Below are 27678 nucleotides of genomic sequence, written 5' to 3' on the forward strand. Positions count from 1 at the left end.
TGTTACATCATTATTACGTTTGCTTGCATCATTATTAACACATATCATCGTGCTGGCGGCGGGCTCCCTGACTGTAAGCTCCAACAGAGCAGGGCTCCTCTGTTTTTTGTTCAATCTTGGGTTCTGACGTTCAACACAGTTGACGCATAACTGATGCATAGCCGTTGCTCAGCCAATTCCTCACCTCTAGAACTCTCTGTCTAGTGGGGCCGTAGGCCTACACGTATCAAGGCATGGCAGAGGCTTTCTAAAGTCCGAGGGAACTGTGCAGCGCCCCAACCCCAGGGCCTTGCTAAAGGGCTTGCTTTGCAAAGGGCGAAACCCCGTAGCGACGGTTCTGGGAGGCAGCAGGACCCCGCCCCTTTACAACAGCGAAGCCAAACGAGCTCCCCGAAGTTAAGCTCTAAACTGCGTTCCTGGAGCAGACACTCCGCCTGCCGCAGAGGCTGGCGCTGCTGCAGGGCAGGACCTGGAATGAGCCCTGCAAATATCCGGCGCGCGGAGCCGGGCGTGCCAGCTGGAGGCTGCGCCGGGACTGCCCCCTCGCTTCTCCCGCGCGCAGCCCGGCCGGACCGCTCCACTCCCTCCCTCCGCTGCAGGGGGGGAGCCCGGCGCCCCCGCGCTGGCCGCCGCCCCGGGCCGCGCCCCCCCGCAGCCCCCGTGTCACGCCGCGGGCGCGGCGGAGTTCACCGGCCGCGGACTTCGGTCGGAGCCCCGAGGCTCGCAGCCCGGGGCCGCGGCGCCGAGTGGGCGGCGCGGCGCGCTCCCCCCCGGCCCGGGCGCCGAGTGCGCCCCTCCCCCGGCCCGCCGGAGCTCGGGCGCAGCGCGCGGGCTGCGCGGCCGCGGGGCTTCTGCGTGCGCCGGGCCCGTGGCGAGCCGCGTTCCCGGGGCCGCGTGCTCGGAGGAGGCCGCAGCGCGGGTGGGAAGAATGGAGCTGGCGTCCCGCTCCCAGGTGAGGGCCCCGCCGCAGCCCGGCCCGCCTGCGCCCTTGCGCCCGGGCCTCCTCCCCCTCCCCCGCCCGCGCTGGAAACGTGGCCCTCGGCCGCCGCGCTGTGGACCTACCTGGCCGGCCGCGCCCCGCAGGTGTGCGCCCTGGGTCTCGGTGCGCCCGCGGGGCTGGGGAGCCTGGGCGTCGCCTCCGCCCCGGGTGGGGGCCGGGGCGGGGGCGGGGGCCGCGAGCCCCGCGGGGGTGGCCGCGTTTCGTGGGAAGCGCGGGCGGGAGGCGGCGGGGGCGTGGAGCCTGCGTCTGCACCGGGTGGACCCGGCCTGGAGCCCGGGTGGTGCGCGGAGCCCTTCTGGTGCGCGCCCCCTGCTTTCTCCGGGGATTGGCACAGAGATCAGGAAGTTTCAGAAAAGTGTGATATTTTTCTAAAAAAAAAAAGTCGGGAGTCCGGGAGTCCAGTTCAACTTGGATGATGGAGTGTAATTTACAAGGAATTGCTCTTGTATTTGTTCTAGAGCTTTTATGTTTTGCAAGGGATTTGTAACCCTTTGGGAGGGGGAGATGGCAACGTCATGAGACCAAGTTAAAAAACAAAAAAAAAGCAAAAAAAAAAAAAAAGAAAAGAAAAAACCCGAGATCACAAACCGTAAACACAGCGGGACCCCGATTACGCTTTATGGTTCCAACTAGGTTTTTAAAGTCTCGTTAACAAACACTTGAGAGAAGCCCCCCCCCTCCATCCCCGTCCCCCCTGTTCCAGTGGGCGGTGGGAATGTGGACGTGACTTCAGTTTTCTGTTTTACTTCTTAAAAGAGCTTTTCCTTACTTTCTAGTAACGAACGTACCTAGTATCTTCAGAGGTAAGCAGTACCAAGTTTTTTCAAATGGACTAAAAATAAAACTTTTAGAGGGGGAAGGAAGCAACTTGTGGGAGCCCGAGAGGCTTTGTGTGACGGTTGGGTCCCCCCCCCCCCCTTGTGTTTGTGAGTGCCTTTGACTCACCGCTTGCACTTTATCTTGGACTGGTGCTTCACCTCTTCTCCACCTGGGTGCTGGGCCTTGGAGGCGGGGATCCGATCCGGGCGTTGGCCTTGGGAGAGCGAAGCGACCCAGAAGCGACCCCGCGAGTCAGTGGTGCCTAAGCTCGGGCCGCTGTCACCTGCCTGGGTCCCGGCGCAGATGAAAGCAGAGCCACCCGTGGTCGCTTTGGCTATTGAGTGATATCCTAAAGGCCTCCTGAAAGTAGACATTTGAGAAAAAATTGTTGTGCATGTTGAGAGAGTACTATTTTTCATTTTCCCCAAATGAAGGGAGGTATTTAAAAGCAAGGAAAAAAAAAAAAAAACAACAAGAGTACGAATAAGAAGGACCTTGAGACAGGCTTAGTTTTTTGTTTTATTTTCCACTGACCTTGACCATATAGGTTTAGCCTCCTCTGCTTCTGGGAGGCTTGGGTTTCTCTAGGACTTAACCCTTTCTGCAAGGAGCCTTGCGGCCCATGTGAGTTTCATCCGAAAATGTTTCTTGAGGGGATCCCTGGGTGGCGCAGCGGTTTGGCGCCTGCCTTTGGCCCAGGGCGTGATCCTGGAGACCCGGGATCGAATCCCACATCAGGCTCCCGGTGCATGGAGCCTGCTTCTCCCTCTGCCTGTGTCTCTGCGCCTCTCTCTCTCTCTCTGTGACTATCATAAAAAAAAAAAAAAAACAAAAAAAAAAAAACAGAAAATGTCTTTTGAGAACATGAGCTGGAAACCTGTTGTTCTGCTCCACCTGTACTTCCACCACTTAACTACACAGTTCATGTTTAGATTTAAAATGTCCCGGAATGTGTCGTCGGGAGTGAACGTTTTACCTTCAAATAATAAGGCTAATTTTTGGTACCTCTAAAACGTTAAATAAACTATTTACCGGGTGGGGGTAATCCGCAAATTATATCTGTCCCATTATACACTAATTAGGGCAAATTACTGTATGTAAGATGATCAGGTCCCCCCCCCCTTTCCAAAGACCTAATTGACAGCACAAATTAAGATGCGTGATGATTTTTCCAGTGGAAATGTTCCTGTTCATCATAATTTAAATGTGAGCAGATTATAGTCTCTTTAAATTAGTGGAGAGGTTCAATGGGGTGGGCAGGTGACTGCAAATAACAGCACTTAATGAACGTTTCAGGCACAGCAAGATGTTAAATTCATGTGGTTCTACCCTGTACCCCGGCCTTATGAATAAAGCAGTGTGATGCACCGCCTGAAGCGGCATTAGTGCACAGTGGCTTTTAGTCTCACACATATACTAAATATAATTTCCATCCCTCGGAAGGGGCACAGCCGGAACCGGTTCCAGCAAAGCAGCTTAGGCCCCATGTTAGGGGAAGACCGTGTTTTAAACTGAAGTCCTTTCTAGCTTCTGCTTTTTTGCAACCCTCCCTCCCCCCAACCCCAGTGTCTTGGATTTGATGTCCAGCTGTGTGGGACCACACCTCCTGTGGGTGTAGACCTTGTTGGGCTGACCACTGTTGTCTTTGTGCCTTTTTGTGCAAGGGTAAGATTAATACCCCATGAAGGCGAGAGAGCTTTCTGAGAGCTCGCAGCCGTGCAGCTTAGAATTGCTGGAGGATCAGACTGCTTCAGCTTCCTAGCAGAGGAATCAGAAAGTCCTGGATGTCGGTGTTACCCTTTTACTAAACTGTTCTTGCTCTAGGGTGCAGGTTGGACCCTGCACCCTGCAGAAGGAAATGAGGCTAAACTGTTTCAGGAATAAGCATGGAGTTTGGGATTGAAGTGGTAAAGAGGAATTTGTCTGGTATGGTCCTCATAGCTACAGAGTATACTCTCTGGTTCTCTGACTTCATGTCTGTGTCCAGAGCCTCAGAAGCTGCTTGGGCAGGCCGGGGGTGGTGGTGGTGGTGGTGGTGGTGGTGTGTGTGACTTCTTGGAAGGACAGCACAATAATTTGCCATTTTAATGTCCCATATTTAAAAAAGACTGGTGGGTGGTGGGTTTGATGTATTTCTGACAATCGCATCCATAGAAGAACTGAATTCTGAGTAATGAGAAATTTCAGAGATCACAGCAATTCTGATCTGGGCAGGTACGCAGGACAAAAATCCGTGAGATAATTGTGTGACTTAAAACCACTTTATCGGGATGCCTGGGTGGCTCAGCGGTGGAGCGTCTGCCTTCAGCCCAGGGCGTGATCCTGGAGACCCAGGATCGAGTCCCACATCAGGCTCCCTGCATGGAGCCTGCTTCTCCCTCTGCCTATGTCTCTGCCTGCCTCTTTCTGTGTCTCTCATGAATAAATAAATAAAATCTTTAAAAAAAAAAAAAACCACTTTATGACTATTACAGTAAACTAATGAGAGGTCAAAAAAGCCATTCAAATGGAACAGGCGTGTTCATTTTAAACTGTTCTTGCGAGTTCTGCTTTACCCATCAGCACTTTCTCTGAGCTACAGTTTAGAATTTTTACCTCCAAGATACGATTTTGTTTCATAAAAGACCTAGCTTTATTCACCAACGTGGGATTGACAGAGGCTGATGGAGGAGGGATAGAGATAAGAAAATATTAGTAGGATCATTTTATTTTCTTTTTGGAAAGCAGTGGTTTCTGAATGCTTTATTTATTTTACTTGAAGTTTTTAATTTTAAATCCTGTATCATTAACAGTGTTTATTAGTTTCAGGTGTACAGTATAGGGAACCAACAGTGTCTGTACGTACATCAGTCAGAGCTCATCATGAGATGTGCGCTCTTAATCCCCGTCACCTCTTTGATCCATTCTTCCCCCAGCTTCCCTCCGGTAACCATCAGTTTGTTTTCTCTCTGAATGTTTTTAAATAGGACCACGCAGAGGCATATTTGGTAAATATAGCTGAAGATAGACACGCAGAATACTTGGTCTTCCACGGTGGTAAATGCTACCTTCTGTATTCGGTGCAAAAATACCCGGTGGAGTCTCAAGGTTAGAGGGGCCAGAGTTCGGGTGTAGACAGCTGATGGCTTCCTGCCTGTGCTTCTTCATAATCGCCAGCTGATGACGGAGGGGCTCCCTGACTGGGCTAGTCTGTTTGTCAGGTGTCCTTTGAGCACTTTCTGTGTGCTGGATATTACAGTCATTCTGGAACTCCTTGCCTCTTCTGCCTTTGCTGGAACTCAGCTGGCTTTTGCTGTGCTATGGAGGCCTACAAGTCCTTGGGGTTTGGGGAATGGGAGAAGACCTTAAGAGCCACCCCCCTGCCCCCCATGGAAACTATCCTTTCCTTTTATCAGATTTGATCCTCGCTGTAGTTCTGAAGTGTCTTGTATTAACTCTGTTTTAAAGATAAGGTGAACTAGAGTGATTTGCTCTGGGCAACCCAGCCAGGAAGGGGCTGAGCCAGGATTTTGTCTTCAGAGCCAATGCCTGACTTGCCACTGGACTCACGAGATCTCGGCAAGGCACAATTTTGCAAGTTGGCAAGGTTGGGCAGTCACTTCACTGAAGTAGCGTTAGGAGGATTGAAATCTCTGTGCACCTTCTAGTGCCATTGAATTAATCCAGGGCGGGCAGCCCCGGTGCTCGGCGGTTTAGCTCCACCTTCAGTCTAGGGCGTGATCCTGGAGACCCGGGATTGAGTCCCCTGTTGGGCTCCCTGCATGGAGCCTGTCTCTGCCTCTCTCTCTCTCTCTCTCTCTCTCTCTCTCTCTCTCTCTGTGTGTCTCTGAGTCTCTATGAATAAATAAAAAAAAAATCAATGAATTAATCCAGGACATGCTAAGTATAATGTATTATTTAAATATAAGGGGTTGTTAGCACTCTGGGATTTTCTCATAATACCTTTGCTCCTCCCTTTAGCTAGAAGGGCTGAGCATTAATAGCAGCTGGTTCTGGTTCTTTTTTTTTTTTTTTTAATTTTTATTTACTTATGATAGTCACACAGAGAGAGAGGCAGAGAGACAGGCAGAGAAGCAGGCTCCATGCACCGGGAGCCCGACGTGGGATTCGATCCCGGGTCTCCAGGATCGCGCCCTGGGTCAAAGGCAGGCGCCAAACTGCTGCGCCACCCAGGGATCCCTGGTTCTGGTTCTTTTTAGACACTGACCAGATTAGTCTTTGGACAGGCTTCTTTTGATACTGTGTAAAAGCCAGCATGGGAATATGAATAAGATCCAGAAAGCTTTTACATAGCAATGATGTATAGATGAATTTTGTATTGTACAAGTACTAGAATACTGTTCATAGAAGCTGAAATAAAATAGTTGGCACTAGTGCCCTACCTCCCCTACTCTCTGGGTGTCATTTTCTAGATCTTTCCCATCCAGTGTTTGCTTGTGTTTAGTTACCGTTTTTTGCCTAATTTTGCAGTATGATGGCAGTTAGAATTCTGCTGTCTTTAGCACTGTCCGTGCCATTTCTGGGTAGCTCAGAGTTCATGGTTTTCATTTTTAATGACTGCAGCATTTCACTGAAGGGTAAGTGTTTTATATACTGTTGAAAAATTTTTGCTTTATTAGAAAGACTTTATTAGAAGGAACTTTACAATAAATGTCTTGTGGTGGTACGTGCCTCGTGTTGGAGTCCAGGCTGTTTTTAATTATCATGTATTTAACTATCTCCCGAAAGGAATGTGCCTACTTTGCAGTGGATGGGAGTCTCTGATGGATGTTTTTTCTCCTGTATTGTGCTGTGTTAGCTAAGAGGAGTGTTGGCTCAGGGTAGAACCCGGGCTCATGATAACTGGACTAAAACATTGTTTTATTCCTTAAATTAGAGCACCTGGCAGTGTATTTTTAGTTTAAGGGAATGTGGAGAGTAGTCTTAGAGGTGTGTTCTTTAGCATCTAGGAAATGAGCAGATGCAAGCACGTGCTAACGGATGCAGTGCCTGTGGATTGGGCTGTCCTGGAATTTTGCAAGTTGGTCATGTGGATGTGGAAGGGCAGAGATAGCCTGCTCTTAGCTCCTCTCCTGTATGGCACTGAATCACTTTGTTTTGCCTTCTTTTGTATTGCTTATTTCAACTATAAAGCATCTCTTAGATGTCTGAAAATACGTGTTCATCGAAGGTTGGATGTCTAAAGGTAAAACAGTAGGTTCATAATATGGGGTTTCTGAGAGCTAAGAAGAATGTATCTCTGGATCTGGGTGCTGGTTATAATGGGTTCGTGCCGTTTGTAAAACTTTACCAGGCTGTGCGCTTAAGCTATATGCACTTTCTGTTGTACTTAAAACGCTTGAAAAATAGCATGTCAAATCCCTGTGAGTCCTGAAGCCCATGCTTTCAGGCTGCCCAGGGGTGTGGGTGACGACTTCCCAGGTGGCTTGTGCCCTACCAGTTGTACCGATATCCTCAGCACTGGGTGTAGTCCAGGGATCCCTTCCCATAGACCCCCTCTGATGTTGCCCCAAGCCCTCCAGAGCAGCAGCACAGCTGTTTGGGACCCCCCCCCTTTCCCCCATCTTTAAACCTCTGCTTACAGGAGGGTCCTATGTACCTGGAGAGTCCCTTGCATCTGTGATTGAGCTCTGGCATCTGGGTCTTTTGGCACAGAGCCTGGCCTGGCACTGCCTTAGCTGTCTGCCGGCAAAACTTCTCCGTTAGGAGGGCCCTAGCATTTACCCCAAGGTAGTGGGTGGTGACCCTAAATCATGTGGCAGGCCAAAATGATAATTATTCTGATCTGTGCAGGGCCTGGCATATAGCAGGTGTTAAATATTTGTTGGATTGTAAAAAAAAAAAAAACAAAAAAAAACACGATAGTTTATGGCTGTCACTGGGTAGCGAGAGGAAGTATGAGTTAGGACAGGTTGCAACATCCTTTAGTGGGGTTTCTCAAATTCTTCTGTTGGACTGATGGCGGAGGCCAGTTCCAGCCTGCCCCAGAGGCCCGGAGGTGCAGCAGCTCCACCCTGTCAGTGCGGGGGGGATTTTTTCATCCGTTTCCAGTTTTATCTTTGAAAGTTAGGCCTACTTTGCATTCTATTCCATAATATATTTTTATTTATTTTAACACAAAAAGGTTTTTTAAAATTATTCTCCTGGGGGAAAACATTCCCCCTCCCCTATCCCATCTATGGTCTTGAAAGCCTTCGGGCTGTACTGAGTCCCTCAGTTTGAGAAGCGTAGAACTGCTTGCTGAGTGTAAAATTTAGAGAGCATACCTGTAATAAATCCTGAAGTAGAAAAGCTACCTCCCCGCCTAGTCCCCCACTCCATAATATCTTTGTATTGAAAACTCCACGAGTCTGAGGGGAGTTAAATGGGAAAAGCAAAACAAATCAAAAACACTTCAGTTGATATTGAAATAAATCCCTAAGCGTATTTTTTAAAATGCAAAATATCTAGTGCCTTTATTTTGTTCTTGGTAACACTGGTTTAACATGGAAAGTTAAGAAAAATCAAAGTGTCTTTAAAATTAGTGCTTATTCTTGGGACACCTGGGTGGCTCAGTGGTTGAGCATCTGCCTTTGGCTCAGGGCGTGATCCCGGGGTCCTGGGATCGAGTCCCGCATCGGGCTCCCTGCATGGAGCCTGCTTCTCCCTCTGCCTGTGTCTCTGCCTCTCTCTTTCTCTCTCTGTCTCTCATGAATAAATAAATAAAATCTTAAAAAAAAAATTAGTGCTTATTCTTCATCTTCTCTCACTTGCCTTTTTTTCCCCCCCTGACAATTGGTTCCAGGCATTTGTTGTTGTTGTTGTTGTTATTGGGAGAGTTTTTAAATTAAAATAAGGGAAGACAATGGGGTTTCGTCCAGCCATTCCCGCACCTGCCCCGGGGCCTCTGACGTAAAGGCCCTCCTGCTGTTGGTCCACACTGCCCGCTTCAGCGTCTCCCTGCAGGGGGTACCTAGTCCTCACGCCCTTCATTGCCCTTCATTGCACCTAGCGTGTCCTCCTCCTTGGCTGTAACTGGGACCCAAGAAGGGACGCACTCAGGAGCCCGTCCGTTCCCTGCGGCACAGAGCCAGGAGCTGAGTGGTGTCAGCAGCCTGCACACGCGTGCCGTTGCAGAGGTTGTTCAGAAGCCTTTTCCCGACGTGCGTGCGTCAAGAGGACCCCTGTATCAGGCCCTGAGGCCTGGGCTGTGGGAGGCACATCCTCCCCCACTGCCCTGTCACCGTGAAGGTCCCTTCAGTGCTGGTCTGGAGTGAGCCCAGGGGCGCTCGCCTGCCCTGAAGGACAGGCCCCTCCTGCCTGGCTGTTGCCCACATTCTTGGTTCTTGCTCCCACCTGTCCGCGCCTCCTCGAGGCCGACTCTGCCCTGCAGCTGTGGGCACGAGGCGGCCTCTCTCACCTGTACCCCTCACCGCCTGGTTGTTGCCCTCCTGCACTTCCCTGATGGTCCCATCTCTTGCAGCACATTGAAATTGTGTTGGAGATGGGACGCCTGGGTGGCTCAGCAACTGAGCTCCCGCCTTCAGCCCGGGGCCTGATCCTGGAGACCCGGGATCGAGTCCCATGTCGGCTCCCTGCATGGAGCCTGCTTCTCTCTCTGCCTGTGTCTCTGCCTCTCTTTCTCACTCTCTCTTTTTCTGTCTCTCATGAATAAATAAATCTTTGAAATCATTGGGGCATTGTCTCACCCTACAGGGCATGGCTCATCCCTCATGGGACTCCTTCGCCTGGTGGTACCCTCGTAGTACTCCACTAAGGAGAACATACTCTCGAGTAACTTTCAGTAATGAACGTGGACATAGCCTGCTCACACAGTGCTTTTAAGTCCTAGTTGGGAAGCTGTCAGGGGTCTGTGCAAATGATCTCTCCTTTTCCTTCTGGGTATATGAGGGGAATGCATTTTCCTGGTCCTCATAACAGGCAATGTTGTTGGACCTGGTTTGACCTATAAGATGTAAGAAACGTTCTGTGTCACTTCTAGGTGCTGTTTTTTTGTTTTGTTTTGTTTTGTTTTGTTTTAAAGAGAGACAGATGGGTGGGGGAGAGAGGCAGAGGGACAAGGAGAGAGAATCTTAAGCAGGCTCCATGCCCAGCACAGAGCCCAGTGGGGGGCTCCATCTCACAACACAACCCTGAGATCAGGACCTGAGCTAAAATCAGGAATCGGAAGCTTAACCTACTGAGCCCCCTGGGCTCCCCTCAGGTGGAATTTTTAAATGCCAGTGCATCATTTGCCACGTCTCCTTCCCTCTGCTGCTGCATCTGCCAGCCTTCCAGATACTGGTAGCGGTGTCCGCCCAGGGCCTGTGTGGGGACAGTGTGGAAGAGTGTAGAATGCTTCACCTGGCTGGCCCAGGATGCCAGGTCATGAACAAGAGAGAAACCTTTTTTTGTCTCAACCCTTTAAGACTTGGAATTGTTACTGCTTTATAACCTGACCTGTCCTGACACACAAAGGCTCTCACGTTTCAGTTGTTCATCCGAGTGAGCTGGGATTGTGGTAGCAGTAGAAATATGTGGGCTGCTTTTCGATTCTAAGTGAATGGGGTCAGGCCAGTGCTCCTGTATTAAGGGTTTGGTGTTCAGGGATGGATAGTGGTGCCCTGTGGTAGGCAGGTGAGTCCCACTGGAAGTAATAGTCGTTCTGTCCAGAATGCTGACAGTACCTGGTTGAAAAACACTGAGAGCAGACTTGTCCAATTTGATAATCAGTCTTTCAGAGTCCAGTGAAATCTTGATGTTGGCTTCATATTTCTTGTCTGCTGACCTTTTTGGAAAAGGAAATCACCCAGCACTTCTCAAGTGGTTTGGCTCACTTCCCTCCCAGGACCTCTGCCAAAACTCCAGGTCCTCTTTTACTCACCTGGAAAAATCTTCTAAGCCCTCTGCATATGCATGTCTGTAAGTTTCTCCTTACATTATCACTTTTTGAAATAACAGTGGTCATTTTTTTTGCGATTTGTTTTGGAAAAATATGCATAACATATAATTTACTGTTTCACCAATTTTTAAGTATATAATTTGGTGGCATTTGGTACACATTATTGTGCAGCCATCACCTTTGTCCATCTCCAGAACTTTTTCATGATCCTAAGCCGAAACTCTGTACCCTTTAAACACTAATCCCTATTTTCCTCTCCCCCTCATCCCGCCACCAATGGTAACCACCATTCTACATTTCTGTGTCTATGAATTTGACTATGCTAGGTACAACGTGAAGTGGAATCAGTATTTATCCTGTTGGGTCTTGTTTATTTCACTCAGTTTAATGTTTTCAAGGTCCATTCAGGGATGTGTGTGTGTGTGTATCATAATTTCATTCCTTTTTAAGGCTGAATAACAGTGCATTGCATGTATATACCGTGTTTTGTTCATCCATCCATCCATGCCCATTGGGCTGTTGCCACCTTTTGGCTATTGTGAATAATGCTATTGTAAACACTGGTATAAAAATACTTGTTTGAATTTCTGGCTTCAATATTTTTGCACATATACCTAAAGTGGAATTAGTGGGTTATGTGCTAATTCTGTTTGAATTTTTGAGGAGCTACTGTATTTTTGCCATTGCAGCTGCTTTGTTTCACCTCCCCACCAATGCTGCACAGAGGTTCTAATTTCTCCATATATTCACCGTCACTTAATTTGTTGTTGTTGTTTTATAATAGCCTCCCAATGGATGTGAAGTGGTATCTCATTGTGGTTTTGATTTGCATTTCCCTGATGATTAGTGTTGTTGAGCATCTTTTCAAGTGCTTATTGGCCATCTGTTTATTTTTGGAGAAAGGTCTATTTAAGTCCGTTGCTCTTTTAAATTGGGTTTTACTGTTGGTGTTCAGCTGTAGGAGTTCTCTATATATTCTGGATATTAATCCTATATCAGATGTATGATTTGCAAATATTTTCTCCCATTCTGTAGATTCCCCTTTTCAATCTTCTTGATAGTGTCCTTAGATGTACAACAGTTTCTGATTTTGCTGAGGTCCACTTTATGTGTTTTTTTTTTTCTATTGGTTGTAGTGCCTTTGGTGTCATATACAAGAAATCATTGCCAAGTCCAGTGTCCAGAACTTTTTCCTTTGTTTTTTTTTTTTATAAGATTTTATTTATTTATTCATGAGAGACACACACACACACACAGAGGCAGAGACACAGGCAGAGGGAGAAGCCTGCTCCACGCAGGGAGCCCGATGCGGGACTCGATCCAGGGACCCCAGGATCACATCCCGGGCCGAAGGCAGGCACTAAACTGCTGTGCCACCCAGGGATCCCCTCCTTTATGTTTTTTTAAAGAGTTATGTAGTTTTAGTGTCTAGTTTTAGGTCTTGGATATGTTTGTGGTTTTTTTGTTTGTTTTTGTGAGTGGTTGTTTTAAGGTAAGGATCTAGCTTCATTCTTTTGGATGTGGATGTCTAGTATTCCCAGCATCATTTCTTGAAAAGACCATCTTTTCCTCCATCAAACAGTCTTGGCACTTTGTCAGAAATCATTTGTTCATCGTGTATGTGAAGGTTGACTTCCAGGCTCACTGTTTGTTCTAGTGCCCTGGTTTGTATGTCTGTCTTTATGTTAGGACCACACTCTTTGGATTACGGTAGCTTTGCGGTAAGCATTGAAATTAGTAAGTATGAACCCTCCTTCATGTTTGTTCTTTTATTTTTTAAAAGATTTTACTTTTAATCTCTACTCCCAATGTGGGGCTCGAACTCAAAACCCCTGATCAAGAGTTGCATGCTCCACTGAGTCAGCTAGGCACCCCTAGTTCTTCTTAAATATATATATATATTTGTTTGTTTTGTTTTGTTTTGTTTTGTTATTCTGAGCCCCTTTAGATTCCACCACATGAGTTTTAGGAGGGGCTTTTCTTTGCGAAAAAAATGTCAGGATTTTGATAGAATTGCATTGGATCGATAGATAGCTTTGGGGTTGTATTGCCATGTTCACAATATTTGGTGTTCGATTTGTGAATATGTGATGCTTTTTCATCTGCTTCTGTCTTTAATTTCTTTCAGGGATGTTTTGTAGTTTTCAGTGTAGTCTTTTGCTTGTTGCCTCAGTTAATTCCTGAGTGCTTTAATTCTTTTTGATGCTATGTTAAATGGAAATGTTTTCTTAATTTCCTTTTCAGATTGTTCATTGTTATCATGTAGAAATGCAGCTGATTTTTCTGTGTTGATTTTGTACCTTGTAATATTATTGACTTAGCTAATTAGTGCTCACAGGTTCTGTGGAATCTTTAGGCTTGAGTGTGTGTGTGTGTGTGTGTGTGTGTATGATCGTGTCACTTGCAAACATAATTTTACTGCTGCTTTTCCAGTTTGGGTGTCTTTTATTTCTTGTATAATTGCTCTGGCTAGAGCTTCAAATACTGTGTTGAATAGAAGTAGTGAAAGTGGGTATCCTTGTCTTATTGCTGATTTTTAAGGGAAAGCTTTCAGTCTTTCATGGTTGAATGTGGGGTTACCTGTTTTTCATGCATGATCTTTATTATGTTGAAATTTCCGTTCATTCTTTGTTGACTGTTGTTTGGCTTGGTTTTTACCATGAGAGGGTGTTGAATTTTGTCACATGCTCTTTCTGCACCTGTGAAGATGATCATGTGTTTTGTTTTCTTCCATTATGTTCATGTGTAGTGTATTACGTTGGTTGATTTTTATATGTTGAAACATCTTGAATACCAGAAATATGGCTCACTCAGTCATCTTGTGTAGTCCTTTTACTATGCTACTGAATTTGGCTTGCTGGTATTTTGTTGAGGATTTTTGCATTGATATTCACAAGGGATGTTGCTCTGTACTTCTCTTGTAGGGTCTTTGTCTCTCTTTGTCATTAGGGTAATACTGGCCTCATGGGATGAGATAAAGAAGTGCTCACGTCTTCAATTTTTTGGAAGACTTTGTGAAGGGTGGGTGTTAATTCTTTAAATATTAAGTAGGATTCACTAAGTGAAGCCATCTGGGTCATGGGATTTACTTTGGGGGGCTTTTGACTACTGATTCACATCCTTAGTAGTTAAAAGTCTATTCAGATTTTCCATTAATGAGTCAGTCTTGGAAGGTTGTGGGTTTCTAGGAGTCTTTCCATTTCATGTAGCTAACCCAGTTTGTTGGCATTCAACTGTTTCATAGTACTCTTCAATTATCCTTTTTATTTCTGTAAAATTGGTAGTGATGATCCCACTTTATTTCAGTAATTTTTTTCATAATTAGTCTAGCTAAAAATTGATCAGTTTTGATGTTTTTAGAGAACCCAGTTTTGGTTTTGTTGATATTTCTCTGTTGGTTTTCTGTTCTCTATTTATATCTGCTGTAATCTTCATTATTTCCTGCTTTCTGTTATCTTTGGGTTGAGTTTGCTATACTTTTCTAATTTTATGGTGTAAAATGAGCTGGGTTTGAGAGCTTTTTAATACAAGTGTTTACAGCTTTAAATTTCCCTTTTAGCATTGCTTTCTCTGGGTAGCATACATTTTGGTACATTTTGTTTTCATTTTCACTTGTTTGAAACTATTTTCTAATTTCTCTTTTGATCATTTCTTTGGAGTAACTCTTTGGTTGAATGTGTTTCATTTTCAGGCATTTGTGAATTTGCTAGCCTTCCTTCTGTTACTGATTTCTAGTTCCAGTCCATTCGGAGCAGAAAAGATAATTTGTATGATTTCAGCTGTTTTAAATTTGTTCTGGGGATCCCTGGGTGGCGCAGCGGTTTGGCGCCTGCCTTTGGCCCAGGGCGCAATCCTGGAGACCCAGGATCGAATCCCATGTCGGGCTCCCGGTGCATGGAACCTGCTTCTCCCTCTGCCTGTGTCTCTGCCTCTCTCTCTCTCTCTCTCTCTCTGTGTGTGTGTGACTATCATAAATAAATAAAAATTAAAAAAAATTTATTCTGACTTATTTTGTGGCCTAATATTTGGTCTGTCCTGGGGAGTTTTCCATGTGACCTTGAGGAAAATGTATCCTACTGTGTTGGTTGGGGTGTTCCATATATGTCTGTTAATTCAAATTCGTTTACAATGTTGCTGTTTCTGTTTCCTTATTGATCTTCTGTCTTATTCTATACATTATTGAAAATGGGTTATTGAAGTCTCCAACTATTATCATACAACTATTTCTCCTTTCATTTCATTTTTTTTTTTTTAAGATTTTATTTATTCAGGAGAGAGAGAGAGAGAGAGAGACAGAGACACAGGCAGAGGGAGAAGCAGGCTCCATGCAGGGAGCCTGATGTGGGACCCAATCCTAGGACTCCAGGATCATGTCCTGGGCCAAAGGCAGGCGCTCAACTGCTGAACCACCCAGGCATCCCCTCTCCTTTCATTTCTGTCAGCATTTGCTTCATGTGTTTTAGAGCTTTGAATTTTTATGCATGCATATTTTTAATTGTTATGGCTTCTTGGTGAATTGGCCCTTTTATCCATATGCAATGTCCTTGTAATATTTTTTTACTTAATGTTTACTCTTTGTAATAGTAGTATAGTCATTATATCTCTTTTTGGGTTTCTATTTACATTTGTGTATCTTTTCGTCCTTTCACTTTTCAACCTAAATATCTTTTTAGGTATGAAGTGGGTCTTTTGTAGACAGTGTATAGTTGGATTCCATTTTATTTATTTGTCTTTTGATTGTAGAGTCTGATCGTTTGCATTTAAAGTGGTTACTGTTAGGGAATTTTTGTCAGTTTTTTGTTTTTGTTTTCTGTATTCTTCTTATAGCTTTTTTGACCCTCGTTTCCTCCATTACTGCCTATTTTTATGTTTTGTTGATAAATGGCATGTTTTGATACCCTTCTCATTTTCTGTGTATTCTATAGATTTTTTCCCTCTGGTCAGCATAGAGTGTCACATATAACATTCTACAATTGAAGTAATCTGATTTGAATGATACCAGTTTGTCAGAGGCATACAAAAACTCTGCTGCTATACAGCTCTGCCCCTCTTTTTCTTATCAGTATCACCAGTTACATCTTTATGTATCATACACCACAAAATATAGATTCATCGGTGCATTTTTACATTGCAGAAAAATAAAAACTAAAATTACAGACCAAATTTACGTTAATACCAGTGTTTATATTTTACTTAAAAACTCTATATTTCATATGGCTTTGCTACTCTCTAGTGCCCTTTCATTTCATCTTGAAGGACTCCCTTTAGGATTTCTTGTTAGGCAGTCTGGTACTAATGAACTTTCTCAGCTTTTGTTTATCTGATAATGTTTTCTTTTTCTTTTCTTTTTTTTTTGTTTTTTTAAAGATTATTTATCTATTTATTCATGATAGGTGTAGAAAGAGAGAGACACACAGGCAGAGGGAGAAGCAGGCTCCATGCCGGGAGCCCGATGCAGGGCTCGATCCCAGAACTCCAGGATCACGCCCTGGGCCAAAGGCAGGCGTTAAACTGCTGAGCCACCAGGGATCCCCTGATAATGTTTTCATTTTTCTCATTTTTGAAGGACAGGTTTGCCAGATAGAGAGTTCTTGGTTGACAGTTTTTTCTTTTGGTGCTTTAAATCTATCATTCCATTGCCTTCTGGCCTCCAAGGTTTCTGCTGAGCAATCGGCTGACAGTCCTTTTGAGAATTTCTTGTGTGTGATGAGTTGCTTATTTCTGGCTGCTTTCAATATTCTCTTTGTCTTTCACTGGTTTAGTTAAAGTGTGTCTCAGTGTGGGTCTCGGGTTTATCCTCCTTGGTTTATTAAGCTTCAAGTTTTCCGTCAAAATTCCGGAGTTTTCAGTCGTTATTTTGTCAAATAATCGCTCTGATTCTTTGTTCTGTCTCCTCAATTTGATTTTGAACTTCTCTAATGACATTTTCTGTTTGGGTATTGTATTTTTTAACCTCCAGAATTCCTGTTCATTTTAATAAGTTCTCCTTGTCAGTATCATTTTGCTTATCCAGTTGACCCTGAATGACACAGATTGGGACTGTGTGGGTCCACTATGCATGGATTTGTTTACAATACAGTATTATAAATATATGGTCCTTATGACTTTCTTAACATTTTCTTTTCTCTAGTTTATTGAGAGAATACAATGTATAACACACAAACCATGTTAATGGACTGTTTGTGTTCTTGTCAAGGCTTCTAGTCAGCAATAGACTATTAAATTTTGGGGGAGTCAAAAGTTACATGTGGATTTTCAACTGTATGGGGGGGGGGGTCAGTGCCCCTAACCCAAGGGTTCAGGGGCTAACTGTATATCATTTTCCTGATTTGTGTGTGTGTGCGCGCGTGCGTGTGTGTGTGTGTGTGTGTGTTTTCCTTTTGTTCTTTGAGCATAGTTAAGGCAGTTGTCTTTATTTCTTTGCATGTCTTTGATCCTTTGTTGAAAAGTGGGTGTTTGAGGAAATAGCCACCTCTTCTAGTCTTTGCAGACTGGCTCTGTGCTGGGAAAGTCATTCATTGATTAGCTGGGTATGCTGTGAGCTTGGAAACTTAAAGTCTTGTCAGATCTTTGCTGAGCATGTGCCCGGCCTGGTGTGAGGTTTTCTTACTTTCCAGATGTACACAGCTGCTTTGAATGCCTTGGTTTCCCAAGGAGTCTTTTTTTTTTTTTTTTTTTAAGAATTTATTTATTCATAAGAGACACAAAGAGAGGCAGAAACATAGGCAGAGGGAGAAGCAGGCTCCCTATCGGGAGCCTCATGTGGGACTCGATCCCAGGACCCTGGGATCACACCCTTAGCCAAAGGCAGAAGCTCAACTATTGAGCCACCCAGGTGCCCCTCCCAAAGAGTCTTCCCCATGCTTCTCTTGGGGCTTTGGGTGGTCCCTTGTATTTCTTCATTTGTCAACTCAACTCTAGCCTCAGCCTTTTGTCAGTCTGTAGTCCCCTGCAACTTTTGTGAGCAATGGCTGGAGCTTCTTGTTTTGGAGCTGAGTTAGGTGAGGGAGGACCATTCCCTTCAGGAGGTCCCCACTTGGTTTGAATGTTGCAGTCAGTGTCCGCTTGGGTCTCTCTACTTCAAGGAACCTGGGAAATGGGCTGCAGCATCCTCTGGATCATCCTCCACCGTGGAGGGGGACCAGCAAAAGCAAATGAAAATGCTACATAATTTCTTACCATTTTGAAAGTGACTTTTTCCTGATCGGACATTTTCTTGGTTGCCGTAGACCTTTTATCATTTTCCAGAGTTCCTATAAGATTAATTTAGCCAGTTTGTTGTTGTTTGTCTCCTTGTGGGAATGAAAGCTTGGAGCTTTCTAGTTCACCGTTTTGATGATGTCACTCCCTGTTTGCTATTTGGATAAATTTTCTAAAGCTTTTAAGATACAGAGAAAAATTAAAGCCAACAGTTATTAAGAAAATAAATTGTTTATTGTATACTAGGTATTCTATTGAACATTTTACATATATTATCTTATTTAGTTATCAAAGTAATTACATAAAAACTACTCCTTACATTTGCAAATGAGGAAACTGGGCCTTGGTCACTCAACTTCTTCACTGAGCCATGAATGCAAACAAGGCAGTCTGACTTAAAAACAACAGCAGCGCACCTCTTTACTACTCTGCTGACATTCATAATCTCCTTCTCCAGAAATCATTGCTATTAATTATCTTAGGTGTAACCTTATAATTCATTTCTGTTGCATTAATGCCTATTTATGATCATACTTTTTTTTAATCCACTGGGTAAATATACTTTATTCAACAGATACTTGAGTTCTGCTCTATGCTGTCCACTGTTTTAGGCTCTGACACAGTGAGGAACAAACCCAAGCCCCTGTCCTCATGGCTTAATTTGTGGGAGAGGCAGACAATGAATGAGTAAATTTAAGTTATATAATGTCAGATAATAATAAATGGACTGAGAAAGTAGGGTAAAGGGAAGGAAAGGTAGTTATTTTTGGGTAGTGTGTTAGGATAGACAAGGCTTGCTGAGGAGAAGAGACTGGTGCAGGGAGACCTGAACAGAGTGGGCAAAGGCCTGAGGCAGGAGTGTGCATGGTCCTTTCAAGAAATAGCAAAGGGAGGGTGCTTGGGTGACTCAGTTGGTTGAACATCCGATTCATGATTTCTGCATAGGTCATGATCTCTGGGTTGTGGGAACACACCCCATGGGGTGTCGGCTGGTGATTCTCTTCCCTTTCCCTCTCGGGGGGAAAAAAAAAGAGCAAAGGCGTTGTAGGGACTGGAGGCCATTGAGTAGGCATAGTGGAAAGGAATGAGGCCCCGGAGAAAGCCATGGTGGGAATGTAGGGTTTTACTTTTCAGTGTGATAGGCCAGTGAGGACTGGGGTGTATGTGGAAGGGTAGAGGTCTAATTCAGGAGACTCTTCTGCTGCTATGCAGACACGGGCCTGTAGAGGGAGCTCTGGGAAGCGCTTCACTGTGTGGCCAGTTGCGGCCCTGATGTGGAGCTGTATTCTACATTCTAAATATGATTTTCAGTGTTTAGTAAACCACTTGGCTACTTTTACACAATTTTAGACAAATTTGAATAGTAGAATAGTAAGTCTTTAATGAGTTTAGGTTTAAAAAAAATTTAGGTGAAATTCACATCATGTCAAATTAACTGTTTTTAAAGGATTTTATTTATTGGGGGGGGGGAGGCGAGGAGGGGTAGGGGCAGAGGGAGAGGGAGAAGCAGACTCTTTGTGAAGCAGGGAGCCTGACGCGGGACACGATGCCAGGACCCTGAGAATCATGACCTGACCTGAAGGCAGATGCTTAACCCACTCAACCACCCAGACTCCCCACAAATTAACCATTTTAAAATGAACAAATCATGGGGCCTTTTGTGTCTTATTTAGTATAATGCTTTGCAGGTTTGCCTACATCGTAGTGTGGATCGATACTTCATTCTTTTTATACCTGAATAATATCCCATTATATATTGTATATACTACAATTTCTTATTCATTTGTGATGGACCTTTTGGGTGTTATAAATAGTACTGCTATTAACATGCACACATATCTGAAATACTTTTTTGCAGTTCTTTGAATTATATACCTGAGAGTGAAATTGCTGGGTCAGATAGGAATTCTGTGTTTGACTTTTTTTTTTTTTAAATATTTTATTTATTTATTCATGAGAGATAGAAAGGCAGAGACATAGGCAGAGGGAGAAGCAGGCTCCATGCAGGGAGCCCAATGTGGGACTTGATCCCGGGTCTCCAGGATCACGCCCCCGGCCAAAGGCAGGCGCTAAACCGCTGAGCCACCCAGGGATCCCCCTGTGTTTGACTTTTTGAAGAACCACCAAAGTGTTTTCCATAGTGGTTAAACCGATTACGTTCTTACTAACTATATACAAGTGTTCTGGCTTCACGTATATGAGATGCACAAGAGTACATCTTCTCCAACACTTTTTCCCTATGATTTTTGGACCCTAGAGGATGTGAAGTGGTATCTTGTATTTTTTTTTATTTGCATTTCCCTAATGACTAATGATGTTGAACATCTTTTCATATATTTATTGTCCATTTGTGTGTGTGTGTGTGTATTTTTGGGGGGTGGGATGAGGGAAGAGATATATATCAAGTCCTTCATACATTTTTGATTGGCTGATTTTTATAGTGACATTGTAGATCTTTATATATGCTAAATGCTGGATCCTTATCACTTACATGTTTTGTTATTTTTCCCATTCAATAGGTTGCCTTTCACTTTCTTGACAATGTTCTTTGAAGAGAGATATTTTTAGTTCTGATGAGGTCCAGTTTAAGATGTCTTTTTCTTTTGTTGCTCATTCTTTTGGCCTCATAGTAAGTTTAGGCTTTTTGATTGAATTAAATACTAATTAATAGGTAATTATTTTATTGAAAGATAGCATTTGCCTAGAATGTCATTTGTAGGGGTACGAATGAGCTGTGTGCCCTTGAGTAAGTAGGCTAAGGTTTGTTCCTTTTTGAGGGGAAGTGCTCCAACGATGGATGAGAGCTCGTCATACTTTGGTAATCCTTGACTTATGATCCTCATAGCTATTAATAAATAGTTGATGTACTCCATCACCCTGAGTTGAGCTGTATTTTCTGGAAGTTTTTAAATCTCACTGAATATACCTTTTTTTTTTTTTTTTTTTTTAAAGATTTTATTTATTCATGAGAGACAGAGAGAGAGGCAGAGACACAGGCAGAGGGAGAAGCAGGCTCCACGCAGGGAGCCCGACGTGACGTGGGACTCGATCCCGGGTCTCCAGGATCACACCCCGGGCCAAAGGCGGCACTAAACCGCTGGGCCACTAGGACTGCCCTCACTGTATATGCTTTAAAAACTACCCTGTTGTAGATGTACATGAGTACGCTTTTGTTTGGAAACCTCAGGCCTGTCTGTCCTCACACCAGTTCTGTGTAAGAGAGCTTGTCTTGTCACATCCTCCCTGTCATCAAGTGGGCCCTCCACTGCCAATGTATTGCTGAATTGCTAGTTGAGAAGGAAACTTGTCTTAATTTCTCTTGCTTTCATTACTTAGAGAGATTGAAGATTTAAAATATGTTTTAAGCCTTTTCTGTGTTTCCTTTTTAGTTAAATTTATTTTACCTATTTTATCTGACTCTTGGAACATTTCATTTTGTATGAGCTTTTCAGTAACAATTTGTCTATTTGTGGCAGATCTTTTCTCCAACTTTTGTTTCTTTCTAAAATTTTTTTTTTAAGATTTTATTTTATTTATTTATTTGAGAGACCGCATGAGCAGGGGAAGAGGGAGAGGGAGAAGCAGGCTTCCTGCCAGGCCAGAAGCCCAATGTGGGGCTCTATCCCAGGACCCGGGATCATGATCTGAGCCGAAGGCAGACACTTAACCAAGTGAGTCACCCAGGTACCCCTAAATTTTTTTCTTTTAAGGACTTTAAAACTGATCCATGATACTACTTTTTCCCATTTTAATCTCCTTTATGTTGGTGCTTAAAGTCTTCCTCCTGCAGGGGCCAGCTGCATATTCACATGAATTATATTCTCCTTTGTGGTTTATTTTTTTTTTAACTCTTTGATCTTCTGATTTGTCGTATCAGGAGAGAAGCAAAATGGACTGTTTTTATTTACCTCAAATAGGCAGTTTTGCCAGCATCATTTATTGATATGATGACATCATCTCTTTCTCATTGATTTGTGGCGTTTTCCTATCAAATTTTAATTATATGTGCTAGGATCCATTTCTAGGCAATCTTTATGTTCCACTGTTCCTGCATCGTTTTCTTTTTTCTTTCTTTTCATGTACAGTAAAATTCATCTTTTTCAGTGTTCAGTCCTATGAGCTTTTTGTGTAGTCACTATCACAATTGATTTTATCTCTTCTCAAAAAAAATTCCCTCTGACCTCTAGCGTCAGACAGCCATTGATGTGTGTTCTCTCTCCTCTCATTTTGCCTTTTCCAAAATGTCACATAAGTGGAATCAGACAATATGTAGCCTTTCTTACTAGGCCTAATGCATTTGAGATTTATCTGTGGTATTGTGTCTATCGATACTTCATTCTTTTTTATTGCTAGCAGTAGTCTGTGGAATGGATGGACCGTGTTTTGTTTATCCATGCCCTAGCTGGTTTGGTTTGTTGGGAATAAAATTGCTGATAACAAGTTTTTTGTAAACATAAGTTTTTATTTCATTTGGGTAAACACCTAGGAGAGGGATTGCTGGATCATGGGGTAAGAGTATATGTGATGATATGAGAAGCTGCCACCTTGTTTTCCAAAGTGGCCCTACTGTTTTTTTGCGTTTCCACCACCCATTTTTGAGAGTGCTAGTTGGTCCAAATCCTTTCAGTCAGTACTTGGTATTGTCATGTTTTCCTAAGCAATTCTGATAGGTAGATAATCGTATCTCATCATAGTTTTTTTTTTTTTTTTTTTTTAATTTATGATAGTCACAGAGAGAGAGAGAGAGAGAGAGAGAGAGAGAGAGGCAGAGACACAGGCAGAGGGAGAAGCAGGCTCCATGCACCGGGAGCCCAATGTGGGATTTGATCCCGGGTCTCCAGGATCGCGCCCTGGGCCAAAGGCAGGCGCTAAACCACTGTGCCACCCAGGGATCCGTCATCATAGTTTTAATTTGCATTTCCCTATTGGCTGTGGATGTCCCACATCTTTTCCTGTGCTTATCTGCCATTCCTGTACCTTTGGTAAAGTGTCTGCTCACATGTTTTGTCCCTGTTTAAATTGGGTAGTTTTTATTATTGAGTTTTGAGGGTTCTTTATATATTTTGGGTACAGGTCCTTTATTTGGTGTATGGTTTGTAGGTGTTTTCTCCCTTTCTGTTTTTTTTTTCCCCTTGTCATTCTTTTTATTTTTTATTTTTATTTTTATTTATTTTTTTCTTTTTCTTTTTTATTTTTATTTATTTATTAATGAGAGAGACACACACACACAGACAGGCAGAGACACAGGGGAGAAGAGGGAGAAGGGCAGAGGGAGAAGCAGGCTCCACGTTAGGAGCCCAACTTGGGACTTGACCCCGGGTTCCTGGGATCACACCCCTAGCTGAAGGCGCTAAACTGCTAAGCCACCGGGGCTGCCCCCTTGTCATTCTTTTTAAAGCGTTTTTTGAAGAGCGGAATTTTAAATTTTGATTGTCTTAATTTATACATTTTTAAAAAAGGTTCTGCTTCTGGTGTTGTATCAAAGATTTCTAACCTAAGGTCACAAAGATTTCCTCCTGTTTCTTCCAGAAGTTTTAGATTTTTTATATTTAAGTCTCCTCTATTTTGAATTAGTTTTTGTAAATGATGCAAGGTATGTCTGTGTCTTACGGAACAATTTAATTGTAAGAAATTTAAAGAAATGACAGTGTTTGTGATAGAAAATGATGCAAAACAAACCTATTTGTGGAGGGTTGAAGGAATGCTTTCTTCTGTGTAAAAGGTTCTTTCACAGATGCAAGATAGTACACCCGGCAAATTCTACTTTCCTTGCTATCAAAATTGCTTTCAAAACACTTAATAAGGAAAATGCAAAAGTGTGCACAGATTTCTTTTGTGCTGTTCCTTAAGGCTACGAATGGAAATTTGTTTCTGGTTGAAATATATACAATGTTTCTGGGATAAGAAACCTTTCCTGAAGCTTTATCAAAATCAGCTCTGGAATCAGTTGGCTTTAAAAAAGAGTCGCAGTTTCTTTCCTTTAAAAACTAGTTAATGATAAATATGTGCCTTCCAGCTAGGAGGCGGTATTTCTTAATCTAGGAAGAATACATTTATATATCACTGAGATGTAGAAAAGCCCTAATTAAAAAAATTATGTTTAATTTTAAAATACGAAATTTTAAATTAATGATACACTAATTTGTTTTCAAAGGTAAATACTTGATTGAAAAGCAGCTGGCGGTTTGAGGCATCTTTTTATGGCTTTTTTTTTTTAATTGAATTTTAATTGAGGGTTAGGCTGAGGTAGTTAAAGTGATACGAAGTGTCCCAGAGCACTGCTCTGTGTTTCTCAAGAAGTGCTAGAAGGGCACAAACTAAGTAAGAAGCAAGCAGCAATTTGGCAGGGTTGATTTTTATTAGTATAGTTTAGTTGGGATAGAACAAAACTGGATTTTAAACCCAGGGTGGTTCTGCAGACAGCTCTGTCTCCCAGGCTTTCATTTAACTTCTGGGCTTAGAAGCCCAGATTCATGGGTTCAAGGTGTGATGCTGCCAGTCATGGAGGCTGAATACTGGACTCATGAGGTGATGTTTCTGAACCTGCCTTACAGTGAAGGGTTGGGTCCTTAAACCATGTGCCCTTGAAGTGCTGGGAGCATAAGAAGTGGATGGAAATCTAGACTTGCTCTGTGAGTTTGGGAAAAGATTGTGTTCATTTAAGGAGGGAAGATTTTCATCGTTAGTGTATAGAAGTACACCAGACTTTTATATCTTGTGATTTTGCTGAATTCCTGTATCATTTCTAGCAATTTTTTGATGGAGTCTTTTGGGTTTTCTATGTAGAGTATCATGTCATCTGTGGAAAGTTTGACTACTTTGCCGATTTGGATGCCTTTTATTTTTGTTGTCTGATTGCTGAGGCTAGGACTTCAATACGATGCTGAACAACAGTGGTGAGAGTGCACATCCCTGCTGTGTTCCTCACCTTAAGGAGAACGCTCTCAGTTTTTCCCCTCTTTGAGGGTGATATTAGATTGATGGGTCTTTTGTATATGGCCTTTATGATGTTGAGGAATGTCCCTCTATCCCCACATTATGGAGGGTTTTGATTAAGAAAGGATGCTGTACTTTGTCAAATGCTTTTTCTGCATCTGTTGGGAAGATCATACGGTTCTTCTTTTTTTTTAATGATTTTATTTATTCATGAGAGACTCATATAGAGAGGCAGAGACATAGAGGGAAAAGCAGGCTTCCTGTGGGGAGCCTGATGCGGGACTGGATCCCTGGGCCCCAGGATCACAAGCTGAGCCAAAGGCAGATGCTCAACTACTGAGCCACCCAGGTGTCTGTGTCCTGATCATAGGATTCTTATCCTTTTTTTTTTTTTTTAATGTGGTATATCACATTGATTGATTTGTAGATGTTGAACCACCCCTGCAACCCAGGAGTAAATCCCACGTGTTTATAGCAGCAGTGCCCAAATATGGTAAGAGTCCAGATGTCCATTGACAAACGAATGGATAAAGATGATGTGTGATGTGTATGTATACACACACACACTAGAATACTACTCAACCATCAAAAGGAAGTCTTGCCACTTGGAATGACATGAATGAAGCTAGAGGGTATTCTGTTAAGGGAAGTAAGTTTGAGAATGACAGATACTGTATGATTCCACAATCATGTGGAATTTGAGAAACAAAACAGATGAACATAGGGGAAGGGAAGGAAGAATAAAATAAGACAAAAACAGAGGGGGAGATAAATCGTAAGAGACCCTCAACTATAGGGAACTATAGGGAACAAATTGAGGGTTGCTGGAAGGGAGGTGGGTGGGGGAGATAGGGTAACTGGGTGATAGGCATTAAGGAGGGCCTTTGATGTAATGAGCACTGAGTGTTATATGCAACTGATGAATCACTAAATTCTACCCCTGAAACTAATAATGCACTATGTATTCACTAATTTGAATTTAAATAAAACTTAGAAAAGGCCTTTCCCTCCATTTTTAATTGCCTCCTAAAGTTGGTCTTTTTTGTTAATTTTTTTTTAGATTTATTTATTTATTCATTCATTCATTCATTCATTCATTCATGATAGACATAGAGAGGCAGAGACACAGGAGGAGGGAGAAGCAGGCTCCATGCCGGAAGCCCGACTCGGGAATCGATCCCGGGACTCCAGGATCGCGCCCTGGGCCAAAGGAGGGTGCTAACCACTGAGCCACCCAGGGATTCCCCTCTTTTTTGTTAAACTTTTAAAGGTCGTGGTAAGGTCCACATAAAATTTTTCCTCTTAATAATTTTTAGGTAGTGTTAAACACATTTAAATTGTTTAAATTGTTGTCAACCATAAATTGTTAGGCAAGCAATCTCCAGAACGTTTTCACTTTGTAAAACGTTCTGATGAACTCAAGCACGAGTCCAGAAGGGTTGGCCAGAAGGGTCTGTACCCATTAAACAACCACTCCTCTCCCCCATCCCTGGCAGCCACCCTTCTACTTCCTGTGTCTGTGACTTTGAGGTATCTCACATGAGCAGAATCATAATATTTGTCTTTTTGTGACTGGCTTATTTCACTTAGCATAACGCCCTCAAGATTCATTCCTGTTATAGCATGTGATAGGCTGTCCTTTTTTTTCTTTTTTGACTTAATGCTGCTCATCAATTAATCAAATATCAATTAAATACCTCTGAGTACTCAAGACTCTGTTCTTGTTGTGGGAGGGAGTGATATGGTGAGAAAGATGCCAGAGAAATGGAGAGATGCTGTCCATTAACTGTCCGTTAAGGAGGGTAAGATATGCACGTTAATAGCTAGCGTGAAGTAGGAAAAGCCACACCCCACAGGACAGAAGCAGAAAATGGGCCTGATCCTTTCTCCTCTGAGCGTGTGTTTGGCAAACTAGTGTCTGTCACCAAAAGACTTGGCTAAAGATGCAGAGTCCCAGGCTCTTCCCCCGACAGACTTGATTCGGACTAGTTTTTTTGTTTGTTCTTCTAAAAAAATTTTTGGAGATATAATATATTTAAAACCTAAAACATATTAGTTTCATGATTCAATATTTTTAGAATTTCCTTCCGAAGGCTAATACTTAATTCCACGTGTATATGAATTTTGTTTGTCCATTTATGCATTGATGGGTGCTTGGGTTGCCTCCGCTTTGTGGCTCTTCTAAACAGTGCTGCTGGGAATAAGGGAAGGGCAATTTTTAAATGAGTTAACTGATTTGTCAGCTCCAGTTGGTGAAAGGGAAACATTATTGAGGTGCCAGGGCTTTGGGGCAAGGGAAGAGCCAGGGGAGGGGCCTTATTTGAAACTTCTTGGGGCGCAGGTATGCACGTGAGCAGAATGCTGGCGGGGGATCATCTGGTTGCACTTGTGTCTTTGGCCGGCGGGTGGAGGGAGGGCTCAATGGTGCCACCCTGCAGGCACAGCACCAGGTGCAGGCTGGACTCTTTCTGGATACTGTAGTCTGAGAGGGTGCAGGCATCCTCCAGCTGTTCACCTGCAAAAATCAGATGCTGCTGGTCAGATGGGCTGCCCCTCTTGTCTTAGATTTTGGCTTTGACATTCTCAGTGGTCTCACGGGGCTCAACCTCGAGGGTCATCACCCTCTTGTCCATCAGGGTCTCTGTGTCCACAAGGCCTCTGCCCCTGCCAAACTGCTGTCCCACCTTGTTGTAGAGAAAGAGGGTGGCTGGGCTATCTTTAATTTGAAGTCTTTCTTCTTACTTAGTTTTCTTAGAACTTCAGTGTCCACTACTATTAGTTCCAGACACTAGTAGATACACTGTTGGTAATATTTGAAATTTTGCATTTCAAATTTCCTTGC

At 43.4% G+C, this 27678-nt stretch overlaps 1 protein-coding gene across 6 annotated transcripts in view; it reads left to right on the forward strand.

Annotated features, from left to right (window-relative positions):
• Window positions 1-793: 793 nt before the first annotated feature.
• The window catches only part of CDCA7L (cell division cycle associated 7 like), a 51072-nt gene continuing 24187 nt past the window's right edge, over window positions 794-27678 (forward strand). For 2 of the 6 annotated variants that reach the window (XM_072783809.1, XM_072783812.1), the window contains exon 1: window positions 794-952. In XM_072783809.1, coding sequence (XP_072639910.1) covers window positions 929-952 — 24 coding nt within the window. In that variant the 5' untranslated portion in view covers window positions 794-928. Of the gene's footprint in view, window positions 953-1782; window positions 1804-27678 lie in introns of those variants that run through there. The other 4 variants (XM_072783811.1, XM_072783808.1, XM_072783807.1 and 1 more) reach the window with 4 other exon arrangements.

The sequence above is a fragment of the Canis lupus genome, chromosome 18 (genome assembly GCF_048164855.1).
Source record: "Canis lupus baileyi chromosome 18, mCanLup2.hap1, whole genome shotgun sequence".
Classification (NCBI taxonomy): domain Eukaryota; kingdom Metazoa; phylum Chordata; class Mammalia; order Carnivora; family Canidae; genus Canis; species Canis lupus.